General features: G+C 55.9%; 2 protein-coding genes across 2 annotated transcripts; one reads left to right on the top strand and one right to left on the bottom strand.

Moving 5' to 3' along the window:
- Positions 1–28: 28 nt before the first annotated feature.
- On the bottom strand, positions 29–8,841 carry SNUPN (snurportin 1). Its single transcript, XM_071441804.1, has 8 exons — positions 8,689–8,841; positions 8,386–8,542; positions 7,480–7,584; positions 7,285–7,381; positions 6,320–6,417; positions 5,960–6,037; positions 4,803–4,883; positions 29–1,072 (listed from the first exon to the last, which is right to left on the bottom strand). Exons 1-8 carry the CDS (start codon positions 8,838–8,840, stop codon positions 755–757), a joined length of 1,086 nt encoding a protein of 361 aa, XP_071297905.1. The 5' UTR covers position 8,841; the 3' UTR covers positions 29–754.
- A 497-nt stretch (positions 8,842–9,338) lies between these two features.
- Positions 9,339–14,243, top strand: SNX33 (sorting nexin 33). Its single transcript, XM_071441803.1, has 2 exons — positions 9,339–11,436; positions 13,365–14,243. Exons 1-2 carry the CDS (start codon positions 9,996–9,998, stop codon positions 13,616–13,618), a joined length of 1,695 nt encoding a protein of 564 aa, XP_071297904.1. The 5' UTR covers positions 9,339–9,995; the 3' UTR covers positions 13,619–14,243.
- The last annotated feature ends 407 nt before the right edge of the window (positions 14,244–14,650 follow it).

The following is a 14,650-nucleotide window of genomic DNA, read 5'->3' as shown; positions in this document are numbered from 1 at the left end:
CCTTAGGTAGCAGGAAGACGCTCAAGAATTTGTCTTTCTGAGAAACCTTTTATTTGGCACGATCAATGGTAGCGTTTTTCAGAGAGAACCCATTCCTTCCTCCCCCCACTAGGGAGAAAAGCCTTGAGGAGAGAGAGGCTTCTGCCGTGCTTGCGCTGCACAAAGCCCTGCTCCAAGGCAGGTCCTGCTGCAACGCAGGGAAATTTAAATTTTCCCAAGAATGCATGGGTGTGGAAAGTCCAGCCTTTGCATTTACAGCAGATCATTGCAAACTTTTTGTTAGTAACAACTTTCATTGGAAAGGCCTCAGAAAACAGCTGGATCAAAGGCTGAGGAGCCCCATTTTCCAGGGCTGGGAAGGTGGGGCTGCTGCAAGGGTCACAAGCAGCAGCTGCACCTCAGAGGTCCAAGCACTGTTCCTATGCTGGAGTTTTGCCAAGACTCTAACAGAAGCGGGGTCAGGAGCTGAACTGTATTCCTGTGCTATGGGGACAAATCATTTCCCAACACATGACTGCTTTAGTGAAGAACCAGACTGTTAAAGCCTCACAGAAGTCCTGGCAAGGAGTATATAGGTATATACTAACAACAAATACAAAAAATCCAGCAGCACCTGGGGCAAGATATTCCACTGTCATGCCCTTTAAACAAAGCCATCCTATCATTATTACTCTGCCCCCTCAGGAGCACGAGGCACAGTGAGGAGAAGGGAGCTTTTTCCCTGCTCTCTGCCCAGCTGGGCTGTCCCAGCAGCTCAACTCTCCATCTGGCTCACTGCTCCATCCCGGCCCTCCGGAGACTTTTCTGGCTGAGGGGTGGACAAGTGTTCCAGCTCGTAGTGTCCGTTCCTCGTGGCTGCCTGGCCCTTTTCTGCCGCCAGCTTTTTGCTCCTCTTGCTCTCGATGATCTGCTGGAGCTGCCGCCCGGCGTAGTCGGGCTTGGCTGTGAGCTCAGTGGCGGGCACGGTGAGCCCCAGGATCTCAGGGACCATGTAGGGCCGCAGCCAGCCCACCAGCGGGGTGCTGCCCGGGGTGTAGTGGGTCTGCTTGTGGTAGAAGAGCAGCCCATCGACCTGCGGGCAGGAGAGAGAATGAATGAAAGGGCAGAGCTGAGGCTCCTGCAGGTGAATGACCAGGCAGCAGACAACGGCTCTGCTCTCTGTTTGTAGGCCAAAACCACCAGCTGGATCATTTTTCCTCAAGCAGTGCAATAAATAGCGGAAGGGAAAGGAGAAACCTGCAGAGCTGCTGCCCTGAAAGATCAGCGACTCCCAGATGGCTTTAAATTGTCAAAGGCAAATGAGTCCAGCTTGGTGTCGGCACAGAGCAACGTCCTCTGGATGCTTTCATCCCATTCTGCAGAAAAGCCAGAGAGTCTCTGAATAAGGCAGCCCACTTTACTGGATTAGGGCTAGTTTAAATAATACATTTGGAAAGTAATTAGCCCGAGCGTGTGACGCCAAGGAGCCCCGATTCCTAACAGCTCTTTCAGCTGGCTTATGCCAAAAAAATTCTTAACGTTTCCCTGGAGAGAACTTCTCCTAGCAATCAGTGACAGTTAAGGGCACTCAGGACTTTAAATGTTTAGGCCCTAACTCTTGTGCTACTATTTCCACACTCTGCAGTGCTGCAGCTGGCTGACGTTTTCCCCACTTCCCCACCGTGCTCAGGGATCCTCATCCCCCCTCTTCCCACGCTTCCCAGGGGTGTGCTCTGCAAGGTTGGATCCTGCTGTCAGGCTGACTAATGCTGGAGGTGGTGCTCCTCTTAGCTCAGCTTCACAAGCTCTTAAAAGGCCATTTGGCTACGAGGAAGAGTGGCTGAGTGGGCAGAAAAGAGGAGAACAAGAGCCCACCTCAGGATGAACTGCTCCCAGGCCCCTCCCTGGTCCTACAGACTCCAGAACAGAAACACTGGCTGAGCACAAAGCAGTGTATGTCCACTTCTGCTCCACAGCTGCTAACCTCTGGCAGAGAGGGTAAAGCTTCTGGCACTATTCTGTGCATAATTTTCAGTCACTGTTAACATTTTGCAAAATAATCCCAGAAAAAGGGGGATTTCTGTGCTAGGAAAACATAAAACCAGAACAGTAAACATCATGATGAGCTTGTGCAACCCCTCTGGACATATAAAGTGAAAAGCTTTTCCCCCACCCTGCCTCCTGGCAAGAATCAGATTCTGCAGCACTCCAGTACATCCAGCCCATTCCTGTGGGTGCGTGGCACTCGATGAGCAACGGGGATTCTCCAGTACCCACAGGAATGTTTCAGTACAGATCAGAGCCTGGAAGGCCTTCCAGATCACTCCAAATACCTTCCCAAGCTGGAGAATTCAAAGGAGTTCAGCCTGGTGGAGACAGGTCACGTTCCCCATTGCCTAATTTCAGTGACTCCTATATTCCTTCTCGTTTATTTAATTTGTTGGCCGGGTCCCTACCCCAAGTCACCACACTGACAGTGGCCACATCAGAACCAGGACTGATGCTGTCCCTGAAGGCCCAAACCCGAGGACAGACTGGCCTGGCAGGATTTAACATTCCACAGCCATGCTTTCCAGATTTTAGGTGCTTAACAGTCCTCCCATTCCTAAGCATCAGGGTTTCTCAGAGGCTTTGGCTCCCCTGCCTTCGTGGAAAGCATGATTTTACTCAGATCTGTGAGAGGGACAGTAGCTCTTAAGATCCACTCTGAAAACCACTTGAAATTCAGAGCCAGTCAACTGATCCAAAGTCTACTGAATTCCAGGGAATAAGAGTCCACTGAATAGAGTGGATCAGGCCCTAGCTCTGAGGTTACAGATTAACTCTGAAGAAGACCCAGATCTGAAAGCACTGACCTCCTCTGTGGCCACCACACACACAGGATCCCTGTCAGCATCAAGATGCTGGGTCCACACCTAAGACCACCTTTGTTACCCTCCACCCATAGTCAGGATGTATTTTGCCTCCTGCAAAGTTTACTCTGTTCTGTGCCGGTGGTAGGAGGTGCTTTTGGGGATTTTTGGGCTCCCTCTTGTGGCACACCACACAGACCCACAGCTGCCTTCTTCCTGGAAAAAGCACCACAGTTCCTGTGGTGTTGGGGCTGCTTTGAGCCAATGTACACCACGTTTTGCTTCTTGGGGTCACACCCTGATACAGCAGAGGGTTTGGGGGGGCAAATCACAGCTGGATTACACAGCTGGAGCCTGTTCAGCTCCATCTCCTGCTCCAGAGTTTCGCAATGGCCTCCTTTGTAGCCCAGAAGTTTGCTGCTCTGAGTGCAGCGGGCAAATGCTGCAGCCTTTCCTCACAGATGCCTCAGGAGGGGATGAAGACTTTACTCAGGAAAGCCAGGAATGACTGTTTCTACAGAGGCACTTGGAGCATTTATTATTGAGCAAGCCAGCTGAAAGAAAGCTGGGAAGCCTCTTCAATCCATGTTCAGAGCAGGGTCTGGCAAGACCAGCGAGGGGCTGGGACTTTCCAACTTGCTCTGATGACTGTCCTGGCTTTCACAAGCAGAAATCAAAGTCATTCCTCACAGCCAAGTTAGTGCCCTTAACTTAAACCTACACCTATTTTAATGGCTAACTCAGGATGGGAGACCATGAGAGACACTGTCACATCAACGTGGCTTTTGGCTTCGTGGGACAAGAAATCTCTGTGGAAGCTGCTCCTGACGTAGGGCTGAGCTGGGCACTCCCAGGAACAGCTGCAGCCACTGGAGGAGGTTCTGGCTCACAGATGTTGTCACTGTCACCGGGTCGGAATGCCACTGCCTCCTCCATCCCCTTCCCTTGCAGTGACAAGTGAGCCAGGGCAGACAAAAGCAGCCAGAGCTGATTCCACAAGGGGCTGAGACTCACTGCTCACAACCACATGGAACTGAGCTGGGTGGCACGTGGCTTTGCCTGTCCTGCCCTTCCCCAGAGGTCAGAACAGCACAACAGCTGTGGCAGGGGAAGTTTAGAGGGGATATAGGAAAAATCTTCCCCCAGGGGATGGTCAGGCACTGGAAAAGGCTCCCCAGAGCAGCAGCCATTAGCCCCAAGCTTGCCAGAGCTCAGGGAGCCTTTGGACAACACTCTCAGGCCCAGGGTGGGATTCTTGGAACTGTCCTGTGCAGGGCCAGAGCTGGAATTTGAGGGTACTAGCAGGTCCCTTTCCACTCAATATTGTATGATTCTACTTTTAAAGCTGATGAAGCAGACACAGGTGTCCTGCTCTGTAAACAACACTGCTCAGTGATTTCTGTCACAGCCAACTGCCCCCAGCTCCAGTACACCTCAAGCACCCATCATGAACACCCAAACCCCTCAAAAACATTGGGATCTTACTACCACCCTTCTCCTTCCTCCCCAAAAACCAGCCAGCTGCCTTGTTGGAAGCACCAACACCGAGGAAATGCACACAACCCCACCCAGGGTAGTGGTCAATACCAGTTTTGGCCCTAAAAAGATCAGCTGTCCATCACACTGCTATGTGAACCTGAGTTGTGCTGCTGTGGAGGCAGCCTGAGTGTCCTCTCATCCCAAAAGGCTCTTTCAGACACAGCCAAATGCAGCAAGGGCAGCACAAACCCAGGGAGTGCTGGGAGTGCTTTAACTCTTGCTCGTTTGTGTGGTTGGATGAGGTGTGTGACAAGACAACAGATCAAACATGGGCATAGAGGCATCCACCTCACACACAGCAAACAGCAACTTGGCAAGCTTTCTGCAGCCTCAGGAGAGCAAATTCCCAAGGAGAGAGGATGCACCTCTTTCCCAGCACTGGCAGAGCTGTTGCTAAGGCTGGGGTCCAGGCCCCCACCTGAGTGTTCTCACCTCAAAGGGAAAGTCTGTAGCCAGCAGCTCACACAGGCTGTCCGAGGAGCAGGGGAAGTTCTGCAGGCCCACAAATTTGTACTGGAAGAATAAGAGAGGATTAGAAGAGGCAACTCTCTGGTCTACAGGAGAACAAGTTGCTGCATTGGTGTGCAGGCAGCTAAAAAGGAAAGATTCCTCTGGTGCAGGATGTGGCATAAGAGGGAAAGGGTGAGGAACAGCTCCCATATACTCCTGATACCTTTTTTCCCAAGCACCTAAGACTGCAGGAAGGACTTTTCAGGAGACCTGACCCAGAGATGCTCTTCTAACCAAAATAGAAAATGATGACCTCCGGGCAGGATGCAAAGCAGACAGACGTCTGCTCCAGGCTGCTGCCTCAGCCAAGCCAATCTTTCCACCCAGGAAATGAAAGCTGAAACGACCCCCCTTCCATTAGGTAGTTATCTTCTGGATATTCCTGTTGGGAGTCAGGACAGGATGTTCTCTGAACACAGACACCCTCACTGCAGTCAGCTCCATTTATCACCCAGATGCTCAGCTCACAGGAGCTGCTCTGCTTGGCCATGTTTGAGCAGACAAATCTCTCATGTCTGTACCCAAAATTCATGTTCCAAGCTGCTGTGGACTCTAGGTCTGACCCCCATGTGTAAGCCTTCAAAGCAAGACTTTTTATTCTGGCTCAGCAGGGACTCTGGGTGGCAAGCCAGCATTCATCCTGACAACTTCAATGATCAGTTTAAACAGAGGGAAGGCTTAAAGCTTTACAAACCCACAAGACTGCCAGAATAAACCCCATTGTAGTCAGGCTGCCAACCAACACTGCTCCTGAAGAAACCACACTGGCTTTCCATTCCATTACAAGGGAAAGCTAAAAACAGCATGGAAGTTAGCTGATACCCTGCAGTGTGATCTCCCTCAGCACTTTGGATGGGGGGGAAAAAACCCACTAAACTCATTTACAATATGCAGTGGTTCTATTTACATCCTGACCACGGCATCCCATTTCATCAGATCTACACTTTGAAGCCTGATCTGTGAGGGGAAAGGAAAAAACGGGAAAAAAAAAGCTTCCACTTGTGAAAGAAACTGCTGAAGCCTGCTGAACAGGAGAGCTTAGCCCCCCTCAGCCTCCTCCTCAGTACAAAAGGACTTACCGGATTAATCCTGCTTTTCTCTCCCAGCCCTTCCTCCTCTTGGATTTTTGAGGAGAGCCAGAAGAATCTGAAGTCAGTCTGTGAAAGGAGGCAGAGTTAGTGACCATTCACCACACATCACCTGGCAGCGTCTGCTGAGCACCTTTGATCCTCTGCCCTCACCTGGGAGATTTACAAATCGACTTAATCTGCAGAAACAGCACCCCAAACCCTGCTGCTCCCCCCCAAACACTTATCCAGCAGCTCTAAAGCTGTGAAGATGCTGGTGCTTAGGAGAAATTTCTGCCTTTTGCAGAGTGAGCTTCACACAGTGCTGGAGCAAAGCAGCTCAGGGAACAGCAGGGAGGGCAGGGTCAGTACCTGGCAGTCATAAACAGGGTGTCCTCTCCAGCACATCACATCCAGGATGTAGTAGGTCTGCTTGGCCTCACTGTAGATACAGTCCAGGATGCTGTACACTGCACACACAAACACAGGGAGGTCCAGACCTGCTCCTAGCACTGCCCAAGCCAGCTGGCAAAGACCAGGTCCCAGCTCTATGACAGTAATCCTGCCCTGATGTGGGACTGTGATGTGCAGAGGGATCCCCTCCTGCCAACACAAACTGCAGCCCCAAAAAGCCTTGAGCTTGAGGAGTCCCACAAGGTTGCAAAGGGACCAGTCAGAGGCACAACAAGCAAGGGCATGTTTCAGGAAATGGCATTTGCCAGACAGTAAGCCTCTCTTTTTGGGGCCAAAAAAAAGAATTCCAAGACATATTAAGGAAGATGACATCATACAAAGGTGTCTGTTAGAGGACAGAGAGGATGTCAGGGTTTAAGAGTGTCAGTCAAACAGGAAGTTTATTAAAAGATGTGGCAGGACATGAGGCAATGGTTTTAAACTGGAAAAGGGCAATTTCAGATTAGATGTTAGAAAGAAATTTTTTCCTGTGAAGGTGCTGAGTCCCTGGCACAGATTGCCCAGAGCAGCTGGGGCTGCCCCATCCCTGGAAGTGTCCAAGGCCAGGCTGGACAGGGTTTGGAGTACCCTGTTTTAGAGGAAGGTTCCCTGTCCTTGGCAGGGCAGTGGAACAAGATGAGCTTTAAGGTCTCTTCCAACCCAAACCATTCAGGGATTCTGTGTGCTTATAAAGGCATCTGATACTGCTCCCATCTAGTTATCTCCAGACATACAGAAGGCCTGAAGCTGACCACCCCCAGCACAAAAAAGGGGCACAGCTGTGGGCCTTGGGGGAGCTGGAGGAGCAGCACTGGGCCTGTGAGCACACACAAACTCCCAGGCAGTTCCCCTCTCTCCATCCCAGACCCTCCTCACACCTGTACCTTTGTCACTGGTTGAGTTGTGCCGGTTTCCCCCTGGCAGCAGGGATGGGAACCTGTTGACACAGAAGCCACTCTTGGTGTAAGCTGCTGTTGTGCCCTGTGAGGAAAAAATGAGAGAAAAAACCCAGTCAAGCTAGTTTTATGCTGTCTGTGCATGGGTAGACATCCTTTAGCAGCTGGTGGAAGCCCACTTACCCTGGAGGCCACGACAAGAGCCCTTTTCCCGACGGGACACACCACCACAACCCACTCCTGCTCCAGATCTGAGGGGACATCCACCAGCCACTCCGACAGCATCAGCTGCAGGGAGCCCAGGGAGAAGAACCAGTCAGTAACAGCTCTGCTGAAGTTATGGACAACAAACAGCTCAAGGGTAAAGCAAGGAGGTTTTGACTTTGCTTTGACACTGGGTGTTTTAAGGGCAGCTGGCACTGCTTGTCACCCCCGAAAGGGCTCCTTCCCTCCCCTCTAATGAAGTCCAACCTGCCTAACACATTCTTCCTCAAGTCTTCTTCTTGCTTCCCAGCTGCTGACTGAGCTTCAGACCACAGCACAGGGCTCACACTGGGCAACCCACACCTTGGTCCCCCACTCCAGCACTTTAATTTTAAGAACACAGCAGGGCTTAGAGATTCCAAAATGTCAGGAGTAAAGAGCCTGGACAAACTGACCCCTTCAGAGGTTGCCTAAGTGGCTGTGTGTTATCTAGAACCAATACAGCACCCAGGCTGATAAAACCCAGCTGAGTTTGCCCTTTTTTCCTTTCCAAACACAGGGAAACAGAAATCTTTAACTGAATACTGCCTAACAGGGTACTCATGCTGCTGGCTGAGCTGAAATCTCCTAAAGTGGGGAACACAGTGATGCAGAATTAATGGCTGGAATCAGTGACATTCCAGGTCTTTTCAACCTAAGTGATTCGAAAGCACATCCCATCTCCACGTGTTTTGGAGGTGAACTAAGCACAATCTCTCTGCGAGCACCAAGCCGAGCAGGACACACTCCTCTGAGCTCCCAAATGGCCATCACCGGGGCCTCAAAGCACCCCACATCCCTGCCCCACAGTCACACCCCGCCACGGGGACACAGCTGGCTCCTCACCTGATTGGCGTAGCGCTTGGGCAGCTTTTTACCAGCATCCACGTCCATCGCCTCTTCCTCCGCATCTTCCCCTTCCTTGTCCTCGTCCTCGCTCTCCACCCCTGCCCAGTCGTCCTCCGCCAGCCTCCTGGCATGGTTCACGTAGTCCAGCCGCCTCCTGGGGTCGAGCAAACAACCCGCGGGGTGTCAGGTCCCGCACGGCCCACGCGGCCCGGGCCGCTCCCCTCAGGCAGCTCCGGCCCGGCCCAGCGCGCCCCGCGCTCCCATCCCGGCGGCTCCCATCCCGCCCGCCGCCGCGCTCACTCTCTCTGGATGCGGAGGAGGCGCTGCCGGCGCTCGGCCTGCCCGGGGCCGCCGCGGGGCTTGTAGGCGGCCAGCCGGGGGTGCGGCGCGGCCGGGCTGCAGGGCCCCGCCAGCCCCACGCCCGCCGCCAGCGCCGCGCTCAGCTCCTCCATGGCAACCCCGCGGCCCGCCCGCCGTGCTTCCGCCCGCGCCGCCCGCAGCGCCCCCGCCTGGCGCGGAGGCCCCGCGCCCCCCTCAGCCCGCTCGCCCCGTGCCTCAGTTTCCCCCGTGCCCGGGCACCGGCACGGGGCGCTGCGGGCCGGGACCGGGCACGGGCGAGGGGCACGACCCGGTGGGGACGCGGGAGCAGCCGCAGCCCCCGCGGGCGGGGAGTCGTGCCCCCGGGGCCGGCTGCCTGCAGAGGGCAGCGTGCGGCTGGCCGGGCCGGGCCGGGCCGCTCCCCGCCGCGAACCGGGCGGCGGAGCGGGGAGCGCTGCCCTGCGTCACGGGAGGCTGGCGGCCGGCTCCGCCACCCCTTCGGCAACGGGAGCGGCCCCGGCGCTGCCCCGTCATAGCCGGTGGCTGCAGGAGCGGCCCCGACACCGACACGGGCACCACCGCCGGCGCCGCCTCCGTCCTGCGTGAGATTTACGGATTTCAGGGAAAAACCAGACCCCACCAACCATCGGGAAAGTCGGCCCGGAAAGGAATTGCAAAATCCCGGGATCACCGGGAGGTTGGGCAGGGTTTGAGGTCGTGCCCGGCGGTCTCCCAGCGCCCACCGACGGGAAATTTAGGGTGTTATACCCACAGGAGCCCCGAGAAAAATCGCTTTGGATTTATTTCCTCGTTGGCAGCCAGGGGTTTTCCTCCCGGAGAGTGAAAGCTCGGGATCAGCCTCCCAGGGAGATAAACCCTGCGCGGACATGGCAGAGCCCGGCTCTCGGGCCGGCCGGGATCCACATCCCGGAGGAGCCAGGCGAACGCCGCTCGCGTGACTGGGAATCTTGTTTTTTATCCAGGGAATGCCGTTTTTAAACGGGGAATGTTCTTTTTAACCGGGGCGCCGGGATCGCGGGGGGTCACTTGGACATAGGGACGTTGGCGTCACCTCGTAAGGGATTTCTTCTCCACCTTTTTTTTTTTTTAATTTTTTTTATTATTATTATTATTTTCCTGGGAAAGCGGCCAAGCCATTTCCCACAGCGCCTGGTGGTGATCCCGGAGCGGCGCGAGCCCGCGGTATTGCCGGGATTGGGGGGGTGTTTTGGCCGGGGGGGTTGCGTTCCGCTGGCTCCCCCCCCCCTCTTCCCGACCCGGGACCGGCCATGGCGTTGAAAGCCAGAGCGCTTTACAACTTCCAGAGCGAAAACAAAGAGGAGATCAGCATCCAGGAGAACGAGGAGCTCGTCATCTTCAGCGAGAACTCCCTGGACGGGTGGTTGCAGGGCCAAAACAGCCGTGGGGAGACCGGCCTCTTCCCCGCTTCCTATGTCGAGATCCTCCGCTCCCGCTCGGGCTCCAACTACACGGACTATTCCAGCAGCCCGGTCGGCTCCCCCGGGCACGATTCCTCCTTGTACTCGGCATCCCCCAACCCCGGCATCTCCTACCAGGGCAGTTTTGAGGATGATGATGATGACGATTGGGATGACTGGGACGACGCGTGCACGGTGGTGGAGGAGCCGCGGAGTGCGCCGGGCACCAACGGGCACCCCTCGCCCAGCCTGCCGTGCCCGGCGGCCTATGGCCACCACCAGCACGCCGGCTACCGGCCCAAGCCGGCGCTGGAGAGGCAGGACAGCATGGGCTCCTCCAAGAGGGGCAGCGTGGTGGGCAGAAACCTCAACCGCTTCTCCTGCTTTGTCCGCTCCGGGGTGGAAGCCTTCATCCTGGGCGACGTGCCCCTGATGTCCAAGATCGCCGAGACCTACTGCATCGAGATGGGCTCCAGAGGCCCGCAGTGGAGGGCCAACCCCCACCCGTTCATCTGCTCTGTGGAGGACCCCACCAAGCAAACCAAGTTCAAGGGCATCAAGAGCTACATCTCCTACAAGCTGACACCTAGCAACTTCAACTCTCCCGTGTACCGGCGCTACAAGCACTTCGACTGGCTCTACAACCGCCTGCTGCACAAGTTCACGGTGATCTCGGTGCCGCACCTGCCCGAGAAGCAGGCCACTGGCCGCTTCGAGGAGGACTTCATCGAGAAGCGCAAGCGGCGGCTGATCCTCTGGATGGAGCACATGACCAGCCACCCCGTCCTCTCCCAGTACGAGGGCTTCCAGCACTTCCTCTGCTGCCGCGACGAGAAGCAGTGGAAGCTGGGCAAACGCCGGGCAGAGAAGGACGAGATGGTGGGCGCCAGCTTCCTCCTCACCATCCAGATTCCCACGGAGCACCAGGACCTGCAGGATGTGGAGGACCGCGTGGATGCCTTCAAGGCCTTCAGCAAGAAGATGGATGACAGCGTCCTGCAGCTGACCAACGTGGCGTCGGAGCTGGTGCGCAAGCACGTGGGGGGCTTCCGGAAGGAGTTCCAGAAGCTGGGCAATGCCTTCCAAGCCATCAGCCACTCCTTCCACATGGACCCTCCCTACAGCTTGGATGCCCTCAACAATGCCATCTCCCACACGGGCAAGACATACGAGACTGTGGGGGAGATGTTCGCTGAGCAGCCTAAGAACGACCTTTTCCTCATGCTGGACACTCTCTCCTTGTACCAAGGGCTCCTCTCCAACTTCCCAGACATCATCCACCTGCAGAAAGGTAAAGAGGCATTCTTCTCCCCAGGAATGGCCCCATGTGAGTGGGAATGGTGCTGCAAGTGGGATGGGGATGCCATGAGGAAATCCTTTGTTGGGCCTTGAAGGGAATGGGGAATGAGATGGGAATGGGGATGGGAACCTCTGCCTATGCCTCTTAGGGGAGCGGTGTGGCCCCTGCTGGCACAGCCCTCCAGTCAGCCCAGCCTGGCAGAGTCTGCTAGGGCTGTTGGGTCCAGAGTCTGCCCCAGTGATCCCATGGACTCTGTAACTGCTGCTGGTGCTACCCAAAGCACTGCCAGGGGTGGTCAGCAGGGATGTCACGTCCCCCAGATCGTGAGCAGGAGCCAGCACTGCTGCTGTTATGTCTGAGGTGACCTGCCCTGCACCTCTTGTGCATCCCCACCCACTGCCACTTGTCCCTCCTCATCCTCCCTTCCTGCCAAGGCGGAGAATGGGTGGCCAGCAGGAATACCAGAGCTTGCTCCCCCAGGGCTGGGACGTGGCTGGACATGGCCTTGGGTTGGTCAGAGGGGCCGAGGGGGCAGGGCAGTGGAATAGGGGACACACTGAACCTCTGGGGACAACCAGGGTCACACTTTTCAAGGGTATGTCCCTGCACCTCCAAGCCCAGCAGGAGGGGGTTAGCACCCCCAGGGCATCAGAGCTCCCCATGTCCCATTTGTCCTGGTTCCCTGGATTTGGTGGGATCAGAGGGGGGGAGAAGTGTCAGCTGTTCTCTCCCTGGGGCAGGCGGCAGGCAGGCAGGGCTCGGTGTCCCTTTGCACCCAGGCAGCCAGCAGTGTGGGTGTGGGGCCAAAGTCCACTCACACTCCTCCCTGCCCAGCTGCCCGCAGCAGGGAGGGGACACCCACACCAGTGTCCCCAGAGTGTGGAGGACAGGTTTTCCCCAGGGTGAAGCCAGGGCTGTTTGTGTCCAACATGCAGGGATGTCTGTGCATCACTCTGAATCCCTGGGGGAGGCTGGGAAGGCAAAGGGCGCAGGGAGGATTCAATCCTGCCCGGACAGCTTCCCTGCCTTTCCTCTGAGTGTTGTTTACCCATGGAGAGGGGCTGGATCCCGTCCGGAAGCGAGGCCGCGTGGGCAGAGCGGAAGGCAGGATTTGGCCTCCAAACTTCTCTTCTTCCTTCTCCTCCTCCTCCTCCCCTCTGGGAGCAGGGTTGGCGCAGCGGGAGCACTGTAACCCCGGGTCTGGTGCTCCCGGCAAGGGGCAGGGAGAAGGGAAGAAAGCCCAGTGCGGGCCAGATCCTGTTTTTAGTTTTTTAGCCTCTGTGCTAATGAGGGGGAGGAATGCAGGGCTGGAGCCAGGCAGGATTCTTTCGAAACCGAGCTGTAAAAAAACATGGAAGGAGAGGGAAAAACTGGTGTCAGAGCATCAGCTGCCTCTGGGAGTGGGAGATGCTTTCCCAGCTGAGCTCCAGACAGCACCACGTGCCCTTGCCACATCCTGGTTCACTGCTTCTTTGGGCTGGGTTCTCCCAGGTCTGCTCCTGACCCCTATTCATGGAAAGGCTGGAATATTTGGAGGGAAGGCTTGGCTGGGATGCTTCACTGTGCTAACACTGCCCCATGTCAGCTTTGCACCCCAAGCCTTGAGTCACAGCACTCAGGAGCCCAGACCCCCAAAACCAGCTATACATGAGGCTGACTGCCCGGATGGAAAAGGAGCTGGGGATGCCAGAGTCCAGAGGGAAAATGCTCCCGGTCTTTGCCTGCCTGGAGGAGAGGGAAAGGTTTGATGGGCAGGGGGAGATGCAGGCAGATCCCCCCCTGACATGGGGCAGGTCTGTGCCTCTCCTTTGGGGCCAGGCTGGTGCCCTGGCATGGGGGCCCATGGGCTCAAGCAGGGCTGCCCAGGGAAGGGGCCCGAGGGTCGCACCCATGCCCTGACGCTGCTCCTGCCCCGCCAGGCGCCTTTGCCAAGGTGAAGGAGAGCCAGCGGATGAGCGACGAGGGCAGGATGGACCAGGAGGAGGCGGACGGGATCCGCAAGCGCTGCCGCGTGGTGGGCTTCGCCCTGCAGGCCGAGATGAACCACTTCCACGAGCGCCGCGTGGCCGACTTCAAGAGGATGATGCAGTCCTACCTGAGGCAGCAGATCGTCTTCTACCAGCGCGTCAGCCAGCAGCTGGAGAAGACGCTGCGCATGTACGACAACCTCTAAGCCTCGTCCCGCCCTGCCCGCAGCCCCCGCGGCTCCTCGCACGGGCTGGAACTCACCACGCTAGTGACCAAATGACTCTGGGCTTCTTCCCCCTTCCCGGGCTGGCAGGGAAGGGCTCGCCCGCGGGCTGGCCGTGCCACCTCTTCCTTTCTTTCCCTGGGGACCTCCCACCCTGCCACGGGTCTGGCAGGAGCATGGGGGGATCACAAGAGGGACAGGTGGGGAGGTAACGGTGCTGGGGTCTCTGCCCAGTGATTTTTAGCTTTCTGAAAACCCACTCTCCTGGAGCAGGGGTGGGTGCATCCCAGCCCGCTGGGAGGAGAAATCCAAGCGGTCGACATTTTGCACACTAAAAGCTTTTCTGATGGAAAAAAAAAAAAATAAGAGAGAAGAAAAGAGATCTTTATTTGGAAGAGATTTTTTTGTTTGTTTGTCACAAGATGTTTTCAATATTTTCCATTTTTCTGCAGCATTTTTACTGATCAGTTTTTAACTAGATGCACAGAGGCAAAGAGAAATCTCTTTCTCAAGTATGGCTGCTGACTGGGAAAAGGGAGAAAAAAGGAAAAAAAGGGAAAAAAATAGCCCCACAGCCTTTTCAATAAAATCATTGGTAGAAAAAACACCCACCTTCTTCCCAGAGATGTCTGTGGAAAACAGAGCTGCTCCAGGATCCCGGGGAAGGTTCTGCCTGAGCATCCCCTGGCTTCCAGCCAGCTTTGAACATCCCCGTGGTGTGGGGAGAATGACCCCAGGAGGGGTTCCCACAGCAACCACCCTCCTGCTCTCTAAACAGCCCCCCAAGGGGCAGATCCTGCCCCGCTCTGCCCTGGCTGGGACAGTGTGCTGCTGCCTGGAGACAGCAGGGCTGGCACGGGGGCCTTGTTTTTGAAGGGAAATGGCTGGGATAAATCACAGCGAGGAAAGTTAGGGCCGCCTTGGCCTGGCTCCAAGGATAAAATTAGCCCCGGCATGCAGGCCAGCGGGGTATTGTTAAACTAACAGCGACGCTGGGAATGCTGCGGGCTGTGC

Source organism: Agelaius tricolor, unplaced genomic scaffold (genome assembly GCF_023055355.1).
Source record: "Agelaius tricolor isolate 1412-34295 unplaced genomic scaffold, bAgeTri1.0.p SCAF_16, whole genome shotgun sequence".
In the NCBI taxonomy this organism is placed as follows: Eukaryota; Metazoa; Chordata; class Aves; order Passeriformes; family Icteridae; genus Agelaius; species Agelaius tricolor.
This window is presented reverse-complemented; position numbering and strand designations above follow the sequence as displayed.

What these genes read in the sequence shown, in the direction of transcription:
- SNUPN (XM_071441804.1), bottom strand. Translation starts at nt 8,840, where the DNA reads ATGGAGGAGCTGAGCGCGGCGCTGGCGGCGGGCGTGGGGCTGGCGGGG. An exon ending in CTCCTCCGCATCCAGAGAGA is followed by an intron (nt 8,543 to 8,688) that starts GTGAGCGCGGCG and finishes GCTCGACCCCAG; the next exon opens with GAGGCGGCTGGACTACGTGA. An exon ending in CAACTCAACCAGTGACAAAG is followed by an intron (nt 6,418 to 7,284) that starts GTACAGGTGTGA and finishes TTGTGTGTGCAG; the next exon opens with TGTACAGCATCCTGGACTGT.
- SNX33 (XM_071441803.1), top strand. Translation starts at nt 9,996, where the DNA reads ATGGCGTTGAAAGCCAGAGCGCTTTACAACTTCCAGAGCGAAAACAAA. An exon ending in CATCATCCACCTGCAGAAAG is followed by an intron (nt 11,437 to 13,364) that starts GTAAAGAGGCAT and finishes CTGCCCCGCCAG; the next exon opens with GCGCCTTTGCCAAGGTGAAG.